A 17,048-nucleotide genomic window follows, 5' to 3' on the forward strand; every position below is an offset into this window, starting at 1 on the left:
ATTAGGTATAATTATGTGCTTACCAACAAAGTTAATGAGTGTATGCAGATCAGTCCCACTGGTCTTGAGCTATATGAAACAGTCAAAATATTCTCAGTGGAAACTATTTTATGTAAGGATTAATTAAGGAAAAGTATTTTGGCAATGCTCATTATTTATATCTTTTCGTCTTGTGGTAGTGTACGACCTGATGCAGTTACATTGCTTGGGGTTCTTGTATCCCACATCAGAATGCTCTGGGTTCAAGTCTCGCCTCTGCTCATGGTACAATCTCCCTGCTAATGCGCACCTTGGGAGGCAGCAGATGATGGCCAAAACATTTGGTTTCCTGCCACCCACACGGGAGACATGGATTGAGTTCCAGACTCATTATCTCAGCCTGACTTGGTCCTGGCTGTGGCAGGCATTTGGGGAGTGAAGCAGCAAGCATAAGATCTTTTTGTCTCTCTCAGTTTCTCAGCCTTTTAAATTAAATGTAAATGAATAAAATATATCTTAAAAGTGTTTTACTCTCCAGCTTGATTTGCTATCATATTTACTTAATTTTCAAACGTGGATGGATGAAAACCCCAGTGGTTAGAAATTTATTCAGACTTCTTAAATTCCAATTCTGCCCCGTAAAAGTGGTGAGTGACTGATTTCTAGTAAGTTCTCTCATTTCTGATGGTCTTTTTTCTTTTGCCAGGCCAGATAATCCATGGTCCTTCTCTTTCTGTGCCCTGCTTCTACAGCATCCCTGGGCCAGGTCTCTCGTAACACCTGCTGCACTGCAAGACCTGCCTGCTTTTTGCATTTCTTGTCATTAGTCAAGGGAGCTTTTGTATCTCACTTTTATTTTCTTTCCCTTGAAGGAACCATCTTTTTGTGCCTATAATTTAATTGGCATATTTTTTCCCTTAAAGTTACGTGTCTGAATAATGAATGGTACTGGAGTAGATGCTGGGACACCTGTTGTTCTTGCTTTACCTGCCCTGGCAAGCCTATTGGCATCTCTGAATCTTGTTTCTAACATAAAGGGGTCATTACTAAATCTCACATTTTATAATTCTAGTTTAAATAAAGGCTTATATGACAACACAAAAGGCTTAAAGTTGTTTTAAAGTAGGCTCGAAAGAGCAAAGTCATTAGGAAAAGGCGGTTTATTATGATAAATATAATTATATTAACCGAAATACAAGACAGTTTGGCCAAAGTCGTATTATATTTGTGTCACTGTTATATTTCCAAAGAAGTTTTCCAGAGAGAAATAGTAAGAATTTTGCCTGAAATACACTTTGGAACTTGGCACTCTTTGACGACAGAATTTTATTTCTGTGGTCACAAGGGGAGTAGAGTTTTAATGGAGTTTTTTTCAGGATTTCTACTTGCCCCCAGTAAGTTCATGATACAGGATTCCATCCAAGACTTTATGGAAGATTGTAGCTCTAATGCGCTTGATCTCATTTGGATGCAGTGTAATCCAAAGGAATAGAGGATTTAAATTATCTTTAAAATATGTGTGAGCATTTGAAAACTGAAAAAACTACTACTTTAATATTTCATAGTTCACATAAAATGCGTCAAGCTTTAGTACTCATGATTACTCATGACTTTCTGTTACTATTTAGCATTTTATTTCTTCAGCTGTTACTTTCTTTTTTAAGACTTAGGGGGATTCTTGGTAGTGATGAATTTTCATCATCATTGTGTGGGATTATTATACATTTCATCAGACAAGGAAACATACAAAAGAAGTAGGACATTTGAGTCTCTTCAGAAACACTAAGGACAATATTAATGCAAATGAATTAAGAAAAATGCATACCTCCTATAATAATCTATGAAGACATGGGGAAATTTTATGCAAATGTTTGAATGGGAATTGTTACACGGTGGTGTAGGTGCTGAAGTTCAATGCAATTTCTGTAATAATTACAGGAAATCGATTTTTATTTTTGAGAACTCTCTGTCCCTTGTAAACTAGAAGGACTAATTGAGAATGATGTGATGTACAGTGTTGCCTCTTACAGGCTGAAAACAGGAATTAATAAGTAGTTGCTGTGGGGCTAGTGTTGTGGCACAGCAGCCTATCTTCTGCTCTGTGGTGCCTGCATCCCATATGGGTACTGGTTGATGTCCTGGCTGCTCCACTTGTGATCCAGGTCTCTGCTTATGGCCTAGGAAAGCAGTTACGGATGGCCCAGAGCCTTGGCACCCCATACCCGTGTGGGAGACCTGGAAAAAGCTGCTTGCTCCTGGCTGCAAATCAGCTCAGCACTGGGCCATTGTGGCTTTTAGAGGAGTGGGCCAGTGGATGGAGGACCTTTTCTTTCTGTCTCTTCTCTTCCTGTAATTTGCCCTTCAAATAAAAAAAAAAATTTAAAGAAGTAGTTGAGTGAATGCAGGAATTATATTGTTGGATAAAGAAGTGAAGCCATGGCTTTCTCCCACCATAGTGAGCAGTGAAATAAAGGGCATTCAAGAGTATACAACAGTTCACTAAATACTGGGTTGCAGTATTGTTGACTTAAGGCTAAAGATGTCAGATGAACACAGAAAAGGGCCAGGAAGAGCTGTAGGAAAGGATTGGTGTACACCAAAGAAACCCTAGATACCGATCAATGTGCTGTTGGATTTGGCAGAAGAGTTAGAGAGTAAGGGACTAATACAAAAACACTATCCACTCCTTTTATTTTCCACTGAAATAAATGTTGAAGCCCCTTAATAGGACTTAGAATACAAGAATGAAAGGCACAGTCCCTCCCGTCCGAGGATGCAGTTAAAGGGGAGTTCAGGGGGCAGTGTGGTGAGGGTTGTGAAGGAATGGAAACTCTTGCAGGTGCTTGGTAGAGCAGAATGAGTCCCCTAATCAGTTGATATCACCTTCATCCGGTTGTGGCCTTTTAGCTTAGGCACATTGTAGCACTTGGATTCAGTCCCCAGCTCCAGTTCCTGATCCCAGGCAGATTCTGCGATGTAGATTCTGCGAGGCAACAGTGATGACTTCAATTAACTGGGTTCCTGCTACCCTTGAGTGAGGCTTAGTTTTCCCAGCTCCTGGCTTTGGTACAGTCCAGTACTGGCCATTGTATCATTCCAGGAGTGAGTCATTGAACAGCAATTTGCTTTCTGGCTTGGAAGTGGAGCTTCTGGGACTTATATGGGTTATTGGTATACCTCCTGAGCCACATGGCCAGGTCCTAAAAACTGTACTTTTAATAACCAGTTATCTAAACCAGAAGCACTTTGCATAAGTAATTTTAATAGAAATGACTGTTTAAGTACAGTTACTGTAGCCAGCAATTAAATGTATTTATGCTGTGTTCTTAGGAACAGGACAAAGGTATGTTTTCTTTCACTACTTTAAAAATATATTGTTCATAAAAGTAGAACATAAAAGCGTTTTGCATTGCCAAGAATAAAGCTAGATAGTAAATTTACAACCTTTACCTGTTGTTTAGATTTTAGAAATGCAAAATTAGCATAAATCTTTTTATAATGTATTAAAACAGGAAGTTTTGTTAGTTTTATGTTTCATTATCAAGCTCCTCGTAGAGATGTATTACTGTGGCAACATTTTATTATAAAGTGATTCAGGGTTACATGTCTTATATTGTAGGCACTTAATCTGAAAGGAAATATTTCATTACTCATGTTTACTGTGATTTATAGTTTTTAATAGAAAAGCATTGCAAATTTGTTATTACTGGGAAATAAAATAGATGATGCTTTCAAGGAAGAAGTTAGAGAAATATCCTGAACATAAATGCTGATGTGTGAATTGTAGAATTGTAATGAATGCTGTTGTGCTGTTGTAGAGATATTCCAGCCGCTGAGTGCCACCACCCTGTCAGTGCTACCCTCACTGCTTGAGAAGTGGACATGGAGAGAGGCCCCTATGCTTCACCAATAATTTCAGAGTTTTAATGTAGAAGACAAGTGTTTTCCTAACGTATTTATTTTCTGCCTCTGAAGTTTTTTCCACGTGATCCTTCCTGAGCTCCTACTTTCTATCTGTAGTGAGCTTCATTTTTGCCTTTATTCTGCATAATGTCAGATCTAAATAAACTTCATTTTCGAAAGCAACTTGCAGGAATCTATCTTGCGTCTTTGTTTTTCCGCGCCACATATTTTTGTTGAGACTTTAAAAATGGTGGATCTGTATTGGAGCAAATTAGGAAATTAGGTTGAAATCATTTAATTCCTGAAAGTTTTCATTTTATGAAACATTTCCTGCTAAGTGATTTGTGTTATTTTTGTCCCTCACTAGATAAACGTGTGGAAAACTGGCCGCTGATGCAGTCTCCATGGCCCACGCTGAGTATAAGTACTCTTTACCTCCTGTTCGTGTGGCTGGGCCCAAAGTGGATGAAGGACCGAGAGCCTTTCCAGATGCGCTCGGTGCTCATTATCTATAATTTTGGAATGGTTTTGCTTAACCTTTTTATCTTCAGAGAGGTAAGTTTGTTAAACTCAATCTGTCATTCTCTGGAGTTACTGCAAATTAAATTATGAAAAACATTATTGCAATATTGTACCACAAAAAAGCTTGTTAGCTACTCTAAAAGCAAATCTTTGACATTTTTTTTATTTGTGGACAAAAATATGAAACAGTGTGTACAACGGCTATTTAAAATGAAATTTTTGTACCAGATGGACAGTATTGTAATTCTTATTAGCTATTGTGATATTAGAAGTTAACTTTTTTTCAGTCCCATTATCCCCACCTCTAAAAATGGAGATGTACAGGAGTTATCAGAGTTAAATAATTTTTGTGTGGTGTTTGGCGCATATTAAAATCCTCAGTTAACACTGCTAGTTGTGTATTTTCAATTGTTATTCAGCAGTTTCAGGCTTGCTAACTGATAAAATATGCAGATATAATAGTTATTTGGAGCTAAATCCTATTGTGTAATGTCATTGTATTTGGAGATGGAACTAAAATGAGTCAGCTGACCTTCAGTTGTAAGCTGCTTATTATCCCATACTTTTCTAGGCACTGGCCCATTCTTCATGACATTTTGAAAGGAAATCCTAAAGGCTGGATTGACACAGCCATCTCTTAAGTTGCAAGAGTGTAAGGACTTTGTTTCTTAAGCGACCCATTCAAATTCTGCGCAATTCCTGAGAATTGACTGGTGATGCTAGCAATATGTACAGTAGTTCTTGTTAAACAAAACTGAAAAACACTTTGGGTGTTTGTTTAGTCTTGCAGGAAGTTAAGATGCAGGGTCCAGGGCCTGTGGAGCACCTGGCTTTTGACTCCAGCTCCTTGTTAATGCACATCTTGACAGCAGTGATAGTTTAGGTGATTGAATTTCTTCCGCGTGGAAGGCCCGGATAGAGTTTCTAGCTCCTAACTTTTGCTCTGTATTCTGAAATGTCATTGGGCATTCAGGGGAGTTTACTCCTTGCTTTTCTGTCTACCTTTCAAAATTTTTAAAAACTAAAATGTCAACCTAGCCTGTACAGTCTCAACTTTATAGAACTTTTTATGTGTTTGTTTTATTTAAAATGTTTGTTAAATATAGTTCAGCAGTATAAGTCAATGCAGGATAATCTCTTTGATCGAAGTTATGGCAATGAAAGTTCCTTTTAACGTTATGGAATAGATAGTTGATGTCTTGGTGCAAAGGTTGTATGTGGTTTTTTATTTAAATTTCAATTATAGAACAAATTGATATAGTAATTGTTAGAAATTGCAATACATTTGTACTTAATGCAGTTGAAATTTTTAAGTGTTGCTTTTAAAACAATTTGAAGTACTGTGTGTTTATAATGTTGTCTCTACTAAAACTTCCCCAAATATTACTACTTTTTTCAGTTGTTCATGGGATCATATAATGCAGGATACAGTTATATTTGCCAGAGTGTGGATTATTCTAACAATGTTAATGAAGTCAGAGTAAGTATATTAAAAATATTGTTAATCAATAGGAATGGCTTGATTTTATAGGGCTTACTCAGTAGAAAAATGCACTTGAATAGAATGTAGTAGTGAAATTGCTATGGATTGTTTTGAGTCAGTAACACTATGCTTTTCTCTCAAATACATATTTGAAAAATTTTTATTTCTGTTATGTTCTTTTATTGGGTGATGTGATAGTGACAATCTGAGTGAATGTTCACTCAGGTTACCAGGATGCAGTATTTTCTGAAAAGATAGGGCTGACATCCTGAGAAAGCAGGTAAAGCCGTAGTTTGTGATACCAACATTCATCTCATTATTAGACACTGGTTCAAGTCTCAGTTACTCTACCTCCATGTAGCTCCCTGCTAACATGACTTGAAGGTGGTGAAAGTTGGCCCAAGTGCTTGGGTTCCTGCAACCCAAGTGGGAAACCTAGATGATATTGCACCCCTTTGGGGACTGAACTAGTAGAGGATGGATATGTTTCTCTGTTAAACACACACACACACACACACACACACACACTATTGCTCTGCCTTTCAAATAAATACATTTTCTAAAAATAACAAAAGGGGTTCCATATTTAATGTAAACATATTTTTAGATTTCTGCTGAAATTTTTGGACAATGATAGGTGCACGCAGCGAAAGTGTAATTTGTTTTCTAAGGAAGCCTGAGGGGTTGGCATTTGGCATAGCAGTTAAGTTGCTGGCTGGGATATCCACATCCCATTTTGGTGTGCTGGGGTCCTGGTCCTGGTTCACATTCAGATCTGGCTTCTTCCTAATGTGTACACTGGGAAAGCACCAGTGGCTCAGGTACTTGGATTCCTGCTACCTAGGTGGGAGATCTGGCTAGAGGTCCTGGTTCACAGTTTCAACACGACCTAGCTCAGCTGCTGTGAGCATCCGGGGAGTGAGCCTGAGGACTGGAGAGCTCTGTCCGTCTCTGTGTCTACCTTTCACATGGAAAAAAATTAAAAATTAAACAAACTGAGGAAAAGCAAATATTCAACTATGTAACACTTAGAAAATCAAGCATAGCACAATTCATATAGATACAAATTCAATTTTTATTTTATTTGCAAAAAATGACTAATAATTAAATGGTATTATATCTTATTTCCCAGTTGCCTGTATTAGTAAGATTGCCATTTAGCTTAATTGGAGAAAACATATTTTCCTCTATTATTGTTTTTCATGCTAAGAATTATAAGTCATACGTATGTTTTAGGTTTATTTCATATTTTATAATAACAGAGTACTGAAAGTTCATGGAAATGGCATTAGAAAATAAGTACATTTGTGTTAGAATTTTCAAAGTGTATGCATATGAGAAATTGTTAAAAAATTCACAGAAGTGTATATTATGAGGAAATTATGCATGAATTTCACCTTTCATTCACATAAATAAGTATCGTTAACTATATCTCCCATGGACATTTTCAAGTAGGCTTGCATATATCATAGGCATTTGATATACAGTAGCTTCTCTTGAGAAAAGCAGTTTTTGGTAATGGAGGTTGAGAATAAAAATAAAGGTATTATTCAAGACCCAATACCACACTGGTTCAATGTTCCTTTCATTTTATTTTTATAAACAATCATTTCTATGTTCATGTTGCTCTATTAGAAGACTTAGGAGCCTGCAAGAAAGTCACCCTCTGACTTGATCACGTGGTTCTATTCCTTCTGTAAATGAGTATTAATCATCCACAGGCAGCTGCTGTGAGGTACCCTGCCTCGTGGAGCTGAGGTTCCTCTGAAGGTGGGAGACAGCCCACCATCACCTAGATAAATGGTTAAGAAGAAAACAAAACCCGTGCTATTGCAGAGAGGATGGGGTGGGAGTGCTTTGCTTAAATTGTTGGTTTAGGAAAACATTTTTCTTCTGATGAGCATGTTGTGATTCACTGAGGCAGGCGCTGGTGTGTTGCTTGTTTGAGTAGAAGAGTGATGGAAGAGTGTCTGACTTTCTTCTGAGATTACACATAGAAGATACCATGCACGAGGCAGCGTATTCACATTTGTAGGATAAAGGTTCAAAAACCACCTACTGCTTATTATGACCCTACCCTACTAATACGGATTAACTTCCTTTTTTTTTTTTTTAAATCTAAAAGGATACAGAGCACAAGATTTGCAGCAGATTGTATTTAAAATCTTCCTTCCACTCTATCCTGTGTAGGAGTATTGGATGCAGTGGAATGAATATTTTATTCAGAGGCTGGTTTTTGTATTCATTGTTGGATTGCCAAGATGTATCACTTTTCGCTTTGGTGTAGCCTCTTCAAACAGTTCTAGCATAGTTTACAAAATAAAGAGAAAGATTATTATGAAGTGTGGATGCGGCTGGTGCAGCCCAGATGGAGGAAAAACAGGACTCAGTTTCTTTCTTTTTAGGTAAAGTTTACTGTTTTAAAATGGTACAGCTAATTTATTTTAGAATACTAACCTGATGGTAAAGGCTAAATGTAATATGCTGTAAGTTTTTACGCTAAAGTGGTTACAGTTACTTTAAAATACTCGTCTTATAGTGAAGACTAAATACACTTGGTTGTAATTATTTAAGCCTAACAACCAATTAAATCATTTTCAACAGTATTCAAGCAAATTCAGTGAATTCTCAACCTGCAAATACAAGATTTGTTTCGATATGGTCTTTCTCTTTCACCTTCCCCATAGTCTAAAACTATAATTTTGCTTTTCAAAAGCAAAAATGAAATAAAGAGAAAGCCATGCTCTACATCAGATGTCCGTAAAATTGAGGCCTCTGTCAGGTGGAAACGCCCTTCCGGACTCTACATCTCTCAGACCTCTACCACGCTCATCCGTAACACAGTTTCATTTAGTGACCACCTGATTTGACTGTGAGATACTTAAAGAAAATGCTTCACATACCAAAGTTACCTTTTGGCTACCATGATAATGGGATTCCTGTCAGATATATCTGGGTATATGTTCCGAGGTCACCTCTTCTGGGATCCTTAATCTTAGTATGTCATGTAATCTTTCTGCACCATCTGGTGTCTTAATTAGAGCCTGGGAAAAGACTTACTCATGTAATCAGGATTATATTTATGTATATAAATATACATAAATATTTGATGTTTTTGTTTGTTCAGTTTCTCAGTTTAATTATTTTGCTACCTAGTATGAGACATTATGATTGGGTGTTTTCTTCGGTGTACCTGTTGAAGTGAGTGACAGATCCTGCTGGAGGAGATGCCACATGCACTCAGTCCTGCAAGTTTGTCTAAGGTGTAATGTAGCCTGAGCATGAACAACTGAAGTGGATTCACAGAATGAATTTGTTTCTCAAACAAATTGAAAAGCATACCAGTGTAATTGTATTTACAGCTCTGTTAGCAGTTGAACACTATGTGACAGTTGAATACCTGTTGCCAGGCTGAAACTTTCTCTCAGAGGTATTGCCACTGTGTAGATAGCTTTCAGTTGTTTTCTGTTTGTTCCCATAGATAGATGTCTGGGTTTCAAACTTGTCTAGTAAGAAATGATTCCATGCCTGGTAGCTTTTATACAATGAAGATTGCTTTGGACTTGCTTACAATAAGTAGAAACCTATCTAATAGCTGTCATTTGGTATTTCTGACTTGCTTTTACTTGTTTTTATAGATAGCTGCTGCTTTATGGTGGTACTTTGTATCTAAAGGTGTTGAATATTTGGACACAGTATTTTTTATCCTACGGAAGAAAAACAATCAAGTTTCTTTCCTTCATGTATATCACCACTGTACGATGTTTACATTGTGGTGGATTGGAATTAAGTGGGTTGCAGGGGGACAAGGTGAGTGTTTTTAAGGTTATATATTAACGCTTGTATAAAATTACACAGTTGTGTTGGATGGGAAACAACACATGTTCATTTTATCTTTAAGAAAGTTTTTAGCATTTTAACTGTGTTGAAACTAACATGGAAACATTTTCCTCCGAGAAGTGCATAAACAAAGCCAAAATGTAGAAAATAGTTTTTTTTTTTTTTTTTTCCCATGGGGAACAGTCATAGCAGCTCTGACCATGGGTGGGATTACCGAGATAAAACTACTCATTCTTGCCACTGTAGTGGCAAGGCCTTAGGCTTCTGGTCCTAAAGGTGATTCACATCACTGAGCTGGAAATGGACCATTTCTGATGAAGACCCCAGAGTACAAGTCACCAAGTGCAGTTCACATTGCTGTTTTGCTTTGTCATGAAATAATTGGCAGCCTAGTAACCACTCTTAGAAATTACTGGTGGCCCAATTTAAAGCAGCCAAAGTCACACTCTAATACATATGACAACTAATACATAGGACAACTAATACATATGAACTGATCTTGTAAATCATGACACAATTCATGACACAATTATTATTACATCTATACCTTTACTGATTAATATTCAGGTGAGAATGCCATTGATTGGACTATCATTGTAGTTTATTCAGTGTATGCAGTGTGTTATATTAAAAATATTTAGGGGCTCGGCAGCGTGGCCTAGTGGCTAAGGTCCTCGCCTTGATCCCATATGGCCGCTGGTTCTAATCCCGGCAGCTCCACTTCCTCTCTATCCCTCCTCCTCTCAGTATATCTGACTTTGTAATAAAAATAAAATAAATCTTTAAAAAAAATATTCAGAAAAATAAGAAATAAGTGCTGCTTTTTGGAGGGTTGATAAGTATATATTGGCACAGCTAAAGAAAACAATGGAATATTTACAAATCAACTTAAATCCTTTTATGTAGGCTTCTGTGCCAGCCCCTGCTCCCTGCCCAGAATAGTAAAGTATTAACTAAGTAGTCTGTACTAGGTTCTAGTTAATTTAAGCTCAACAGAGTACCTTACTTTGAAAACTTTACAAATCTTTTGCATTTGAAACCCCTACAATTTTATTTGCACGGGTAAAATTAGTACTGTTTACATCTTCTATTCCTTATCTGTACCAACATTAAACATTAGAAAATATTGTGTTTCTTTATTTTGTATTTCTGTGAGTTGCTATTTAATATATTTTTTAAAATATTGCAATTACCTGTGGTTTTCTAAAGCGTTTTTCGGAGCCCAGATGAATTCTTTCATTCATGTGATTATGTACTCGTATTATGGGTTGACTGCATTTGGCCCATGGATTCAGAAGTATCTTTGGTGGAAACGTTACCTGACAATGTTGCAGCTGGTGAGTTAACTGCTTCTAAAATTTCTTCTGGCGAAATACTAAACAAAGTTTGAATTTTATTAATTGTAATGTGCAGTTATTTTAAATAGCTTTCTGCTATACTGTTATCATACTGTAGTTGTAATAGTGGATCCTACCTATCATAGACTGATTAGCACAACTCTTTAAAAAAACAGGCCTAGCACTTCTCCTATAAGGAGAAAGATTTTTAAAATATTCCTATGGAATGCATTAGGATAGATCTGAGCACATCGGAAAGTGGATTCCTGTGTGACTAGAAAATTAATATAATTCTCTTTCCTCTGGTGATTTTTGAAAGTTTAAGCATTGCTACTTCTTCCTCCTATTCTTCCTTGCTCTTTGCTTCCTGCTTTCATTACGTTTTTTTCCCTCTTTGTTAGCAGATCTTGTAACGTAGTATATGAAGTGGAGAAGAAAGCACAGAGCCAAGGAATGAGTGGGATAAAGGAAGAGAATAAGGATGAGGGAACTCTTGTTTCTCTGAAACCTTGACCTTTGAGAGGAGAGCTAGGGAGTTTCAGTTTTCAGCACATGGCCATACCGGGACATCTTGTAGCATCTGAGGTATTTGCATGAATGCAATATTCAAAACTAGACGCTAACCTGTAATCAAACTGGAAATCCAAAACCAACCTGACAGCTAATCTTCAAGCTTTAGAATTTATTGTAATTTGCTTTAATCATGTTGTGTACATAGTTTATCAGTAGAATCACACTTGGAAATACTATCCATCTCTGCATTAAGTTGCTCAACAGCTGGCTAACCAAACAGGAAACACAAGTTCGGGAGAATGCTGGCTATGAAGGATTCATCTGTAACTGAAATGCTCAAAGAAGCTTCCTCCAGTTTTTCTATAAGCTGTTTATATAGTTGAGTAATTTGTTTCCCTAGGTAATTAGTACACAGTCTTAAGGAAATGAAAAGATTGGCCAAAATCTCATGAATGATGTCTGTTTTGTAGGAGCTTGCTCTGGCATTTTTTGAGCTATGCTGCCCTCATTCATATCTATATGCACCCCTTTTTGTTGGTGCAGTTCCTAAAAACCATTGTGAAACCTGAAGTATTCAGTTTTGGCTTTCTGGTATGGAAATTTGTGAGAAAAAAAAAAAGCTGTCTAATAGATTTCTGGCTTTTATGCACTGAATTGTTTTAATTACATTTAATGTGATTCTTGAAAAAGTATGTTGAAAAATAACGTTATTTTTGAAAAAGAAGCCAGAATTGCATTAAAAATGGGATGTTGAATCTGTGTTTTCAAGCAGGAAATTTTCACAATAGTTTTTTATCAGTTAATCTTGAAAAGTAAACCCTTGTTACCAACATAGAATTCATAATTCTTATATCACGTGCCATTCAATTATTGATGTTTTAGAATTTAAACTTGTTTCATTACTTTCAACATCTCAGTTTTGGTTTTTTCTCTTTATAGAAACTCTCTAAGTTTCAAGTAACTGTTTGTTCTTTTTCTCAAATATCTACTATTTTTTAATCAAATCACAAGTCTTTAAAGGATAATGTTTCTTTGTTACAAATTTACCTGTCTCATGTCTGTAAGAAAGAGATTCTGAGCCACTTAATAGTAAGTTTATCCTGCTTGCCGGCGGTTTGGTGAAAAGAAATCAGTACAAAATGTGAAAGGAAGACAGAATTGAAGAGCCTACTTTGTATATTACTACTCTTCTGTCCCTGACCATTAGACCCTCCTTATCTAATCACATTATTCAGACAGTATTCACTGAGTCTCCGGGTACCTCTCCAATGACCAAGACAAAACCCTGCCTTCTGCAATTATTTTCTAGTGGAAATACAGACATAAACAATCCAACAAATTACAAAATAAAATTTCACTAAAAACAAAACATACAAACCCTCCTGGGGTCAATGGAATTGAGAAGACCGGCCACTTGAAGTCATTGAGAAGCCCCAGCTCAAGAGATGGTATATAAACTTTGACCTTGTTGAGAAAAGAGTCAGAAAACTCTTAAAACTCAGAGTGAAAACAAACAAACAAACCAACCTTGAAGTGTACCACATTTGAGCAGAGAGTAGCTAGGTGGAAGGTTTTGATGTTAAAAAGTGTTTGTGATTAAACTGTATTGAGATTAAACACATCCAGCACTGCTGTTTTTGTTTTTCAGGTTCAGTTCCATGTGACCATTGGACACACAGCCCTGTCACTGTACACTGATTGTCCCTTCCCCAAGTGGATGCACTGGGCTTTAATTGCCTATGCAATCAGCTTCATATTTCTCTTCCTTAACTTCTATATTCGGACATACAATGAGCCTAAGAAATCAAAAACTGGAAAAACAGCCATGAATGGTATTTCAGCAAATGGTGTGAGCAAATCAGAAAAGCAGCTAGTGATAGAAAATGGAAAAAAGCAGAAAAATGGAAAAGCAAAAGGAGAGTAAACTGAACTGGGCCTTAACTGTTGTTGACAGTGAGGAAACGCCTATGTCTTGTACAATTTCAGGGAAAACAGAAGCAGAGGAGGGTTTGGGGGTGGGGAGAAGAGGCAAATGTGCTCTATGTACTAGTAACCTTTAGGCTGAGTAAAGTGTTAACTATAATACCCAGATGCTTTATTTATGACGTTTTTATTTTAAACATTTTTTTAAATTGACCTTGATGTTGTCAAGACCAAAGCAGTCATTACGTGACTTTGGAGACTCTCCCTTGACCACATCTGCTTGTCTAATGGAGGAGATTTTTCATGTATCTTATATCCACTCATTCTGCAGTCTGAATTTCAGACGATCAAAGCATTTATGAATTTTTTTCTGATAAATGACCAATCATCTGCTGATTAAAGTCAGTTCCCTTACATTTTCTGGTCTAGAATGAGAAATGTAGACACATTTAAATTTGCACATTTGGATTCATTCGATGACCAAAATGGTCAAATCTCTCCACCTCTAGTCATAATATACCCTTTCAGTTGTAATTAAATTTTAAAAATCTGTTGATCTGTGTAGAATCTTAGAGGCTTGATGATGATGGTGTTGGTGAAAATAAGAAAGAATTACAGTAAAAATCCTGCCTAGTGACCAAAGGTCACTCTGACTCACGGCACCAATCACTGTGGCAAACAGTTCCTGTGATGAGAAGGGAGACTTCGAATACTGTTGCTAGCAGAAATCTATTATGAAAATTGAGATTATTGTCTGATGGAAACATGATACAGCTCATGTCTTTCATAGTAACATCATAACATAGTTACATTTGTGTGCTATCAGAAGAGAGTCTGTTGATTTTTATCAGGCTTTCCTTGTTTTGATTTATGGCTGTTACTGATTTTCATTTATGGAAATATACCTACCTCTTCTGTTGGAAAGAACATTTAAAATTAAATAAATTTTAATTAAAAAACAAGGAGTCCTCTAATGTAAATTTTAATACAAACTTTTAAATCTGATGTTTCTTTCTTCTTCTTCTTTTTTTTTTGCAAATATTATTCACCAGACATTTCCATTAAAGCTATGCTTCTTTTCAACATGTTAAACTTTGGAATGATATTTTCCTTGTGACAAAGTTGCAAGATTTTATTTATTTATTCATCATGAAGTATAAATTCATTTTGGTGCAATATTCTTTACTCCTTGATGCTAAAGATTGCTCAGTTCAGTATTTGATGTTACATGGTGTTTAATTGTTAAAAAAAAAAAACAGTGAATAAAAGTGAGAGTGTTCAGAACTATCAAAATAAAGTTGCTGGTTACAGATGAAATATTTTATGTCATAGAAATGATCAACTGGAAACAAAACAGGAGGAGGAGAACTTGTACCATGTTATATTGCAAAGATTAATTTGTTAGGAGATGTTACAGAAATCATTATAAAGTGTGACCTCCAAAGCATGAATATTTCTAGGTATTTCAACAACATGTCAAAACTGCATGTGTAGGATGTATGTTGTCTGTACAGGTAAACTATTTCAGAATATTTTGTAAACTATATTTATTGTACATTAAAATGACATACTTTTCCCCCAAAGGCATGCAGTTATGAGAATCACAAAGAAATTGCAACACACAAAGTAGTTTGGTCTAAGAGGATTCAGCAACTTTGTTTTTGCTGCTTAGTATGTAATCACTAGAAGTTTGTAAATCTTTGTGAACATTCTGTACTTGCCCCTGAGAGCTATTCATTCCCTGCTTCCTGATTTCCACACAATAAATACACTACTGCTGTGGGAAAAGTGATTTTTTTGTTAATAGTTTATTATGTAATTTTGCGATAATGTTTATTTATCTGTTGTAGTTATTAATGTTTTAATTCTTTATTGCTGCCCATTCCTTCTGTGGAAGAGAAAGGAAACTAACACATGGGTGTCTATTATTTCTGTTGAAAAGCTTATATGGGAGCACATTTCTATTTTAAAAAATTAGTTCCTTTTCGGAGATTTTGAACATAAAACACCATCTTTTTTTATGTTGTTCTTATGTGTTTGTAAAATATTCTTATGTAATAGTTCTGGTGTTTTATATTTAAAACATTCAGTCCTTACTATATTTCATTAGCTTCTGTAATTTAGCTGTTATCATGAATGAGTTCCATGCTTTGAGTATAAAAATCTGTGAATAAGGGTTATCTCCCTTTTAACACAACTTTGTTGCTAACATACTCTTACATAGAAACCAAGGAGGTTGTTAATGACTTGTGCTGAAAAGAAATGCCTGAGACATCAGCAGCAAGTGTCTGATGTAATCAGCGGCTATTTCTCTGTTCTCCATTTTAGTTTGTTAACTGTTTTTTTTTTCCTTTTCTTCCACACACTAGATGTTTTAAAATATCTTACAACGGATTATTATGTTCTTATTTTAGAATGTGGAACCTAGCAGTGTTTTTAATCTTACTGAGAATATATTTGTTTACAGGTTGGTTTCATATTGGTAGCTCAGTCACCCTTTAAATGAGAGTGAGAACTGAAGACAGAAGTGATTTTTGCCACATTATCTGGTCATAGCACAGCAGACACTAGATATTGATAAATGAGGCAGAACGTTTGAATCTCAGCCTCATTAGAGTGTAACACCACCCTGAGCTGTTCACGTTCTGTCTATAGTTCCTTTGTCATAGCTCTACCCTCAGCCAGCAGAGTTCATAACAGTGTCTTTACTGAGGAAAAGAGGACCATCAAAATTCAGAATGCAGGCTGTTGCACAGGCCTGGATGCTTTAGCAGTGGACAGTAAGCAGTGCAGTCGAGAGGCACTGTGATGCTCTAGTTGAGCAGTGACTAAAACCTACTGAAGGAAATCCATCTCCTGCTATCATGCAGTATACAAGGAAGTCTGACAAGCATACCTTGGAAAGCGAGTCCTCAGTGGGAGTGTACTTTAGAATCCAGGTTTAAAATTTGGCATTTTAGACAAATGACTTCTGAATAATAAGTCGTTGAGAAAAGAAAGCAACAAGATTCCTTCTTTGAAAACACTACAAATTACAAGTGTTGGTGTTAATTTTCCTAATATAAATTACAAAAGTAAGACATAGCATTTTTTCCTCTCCTCCCCTCTCCCCTCCCCTCCCCTCCTCTCCCCTCCTCTCCTCTCCTCTCCCCTCCCCTCCTCTCCTCTCCTGTCCTCTCCTCTAATCTCTTCTCCTCTCCTCTCCCCTCCCCTCCTCTCCTCTCCTCTCCTCTCCTCTCCTCTCCTCTCCTCTCCTCTCCTCTCCTCTCCTCTCCTCTCCCCTCCCCTCCCCTCCCCTCCTCTCCTCTCCTCTCCTCTCCTCTCCCCTCCCCTCCTCTCCTCTCCTCTCCTCTCCTCTCCCCTCCCCTCCTCTCCTCTCCTCTCCTCTCCTCTCCTCTCCTCTCCCCTCCCCTCCTCTCCTCTCCTGTCCTCTCCTCTAATCTCTTCTCCTCTCCTCTCCCCTCCCCTCCTCTCCTCTCCTCTCCTCTCCTCTCCTCTCCCCTCCCCTCCTCTCCTCTCCTCTCCTCTCCTCTCCTCTCCTCTCCTCT

At 36.9% G+C, this 17,048-nt stretch overlaps 1 protein-coding gene across 4 annotated transcripts in view; it reads left to right on the top strand.

The window, feature by feature from the left end:
• ELOVL4 (ELOVL fatty acid elongase 4) overlaps positions 1–14,505 on the top strand; it is a 46,341-nt gene extending 31,836 nt beyond the window's left edge. For all 4 annotated transcript variants that reach the window (XM_058671661.1, XM_058671646.1, XM_058671653.1 and 1 more), the window contains 5 exons: positions 4,250–4,437; positions 5,804–5,884; positions 9,526–9,697; positions 10,937–11,064; positions 13,226–14,505. In XM_058671661.1, the coding sequence (XP_058527644.1) occupies positions 4,276–4,437; positions 5,804–5,884; positions 9,526–9,697; positions 10,937–11,064; positions 13,226–13,501 (819 nt within the window). In that variant the 5' untranslated portion in view covers positions 4,250–4,275 and the 3' untranslated portion in view covers positions 13,502–14,505. The remainder of the gene's footprint in view (positions 1–4,249; positions 4,438–5,803; positions 5,885–9,525; positions 9,698–10,936; positions 11,065–13,225) is intronic.
• Positions 14,506–17,048: the final 2,543 nt, after the last annotated feature.

The sequence above is a fragment of the Ochotona princeps genome, chromosome 1 (assembly GCF_030435755.1).
Source record: "Ochotona princeps isolate mOchPri1 chromosome 1, mOchPri1.hap1, whole genome shotgun sequence".
Classification (NCBI taxonomy): Eukaryota; Metazoa; Chordata; class Mammalia; order Lagomorpha; family Ochotonidae; genus Ochotona; species Ochotona princeps.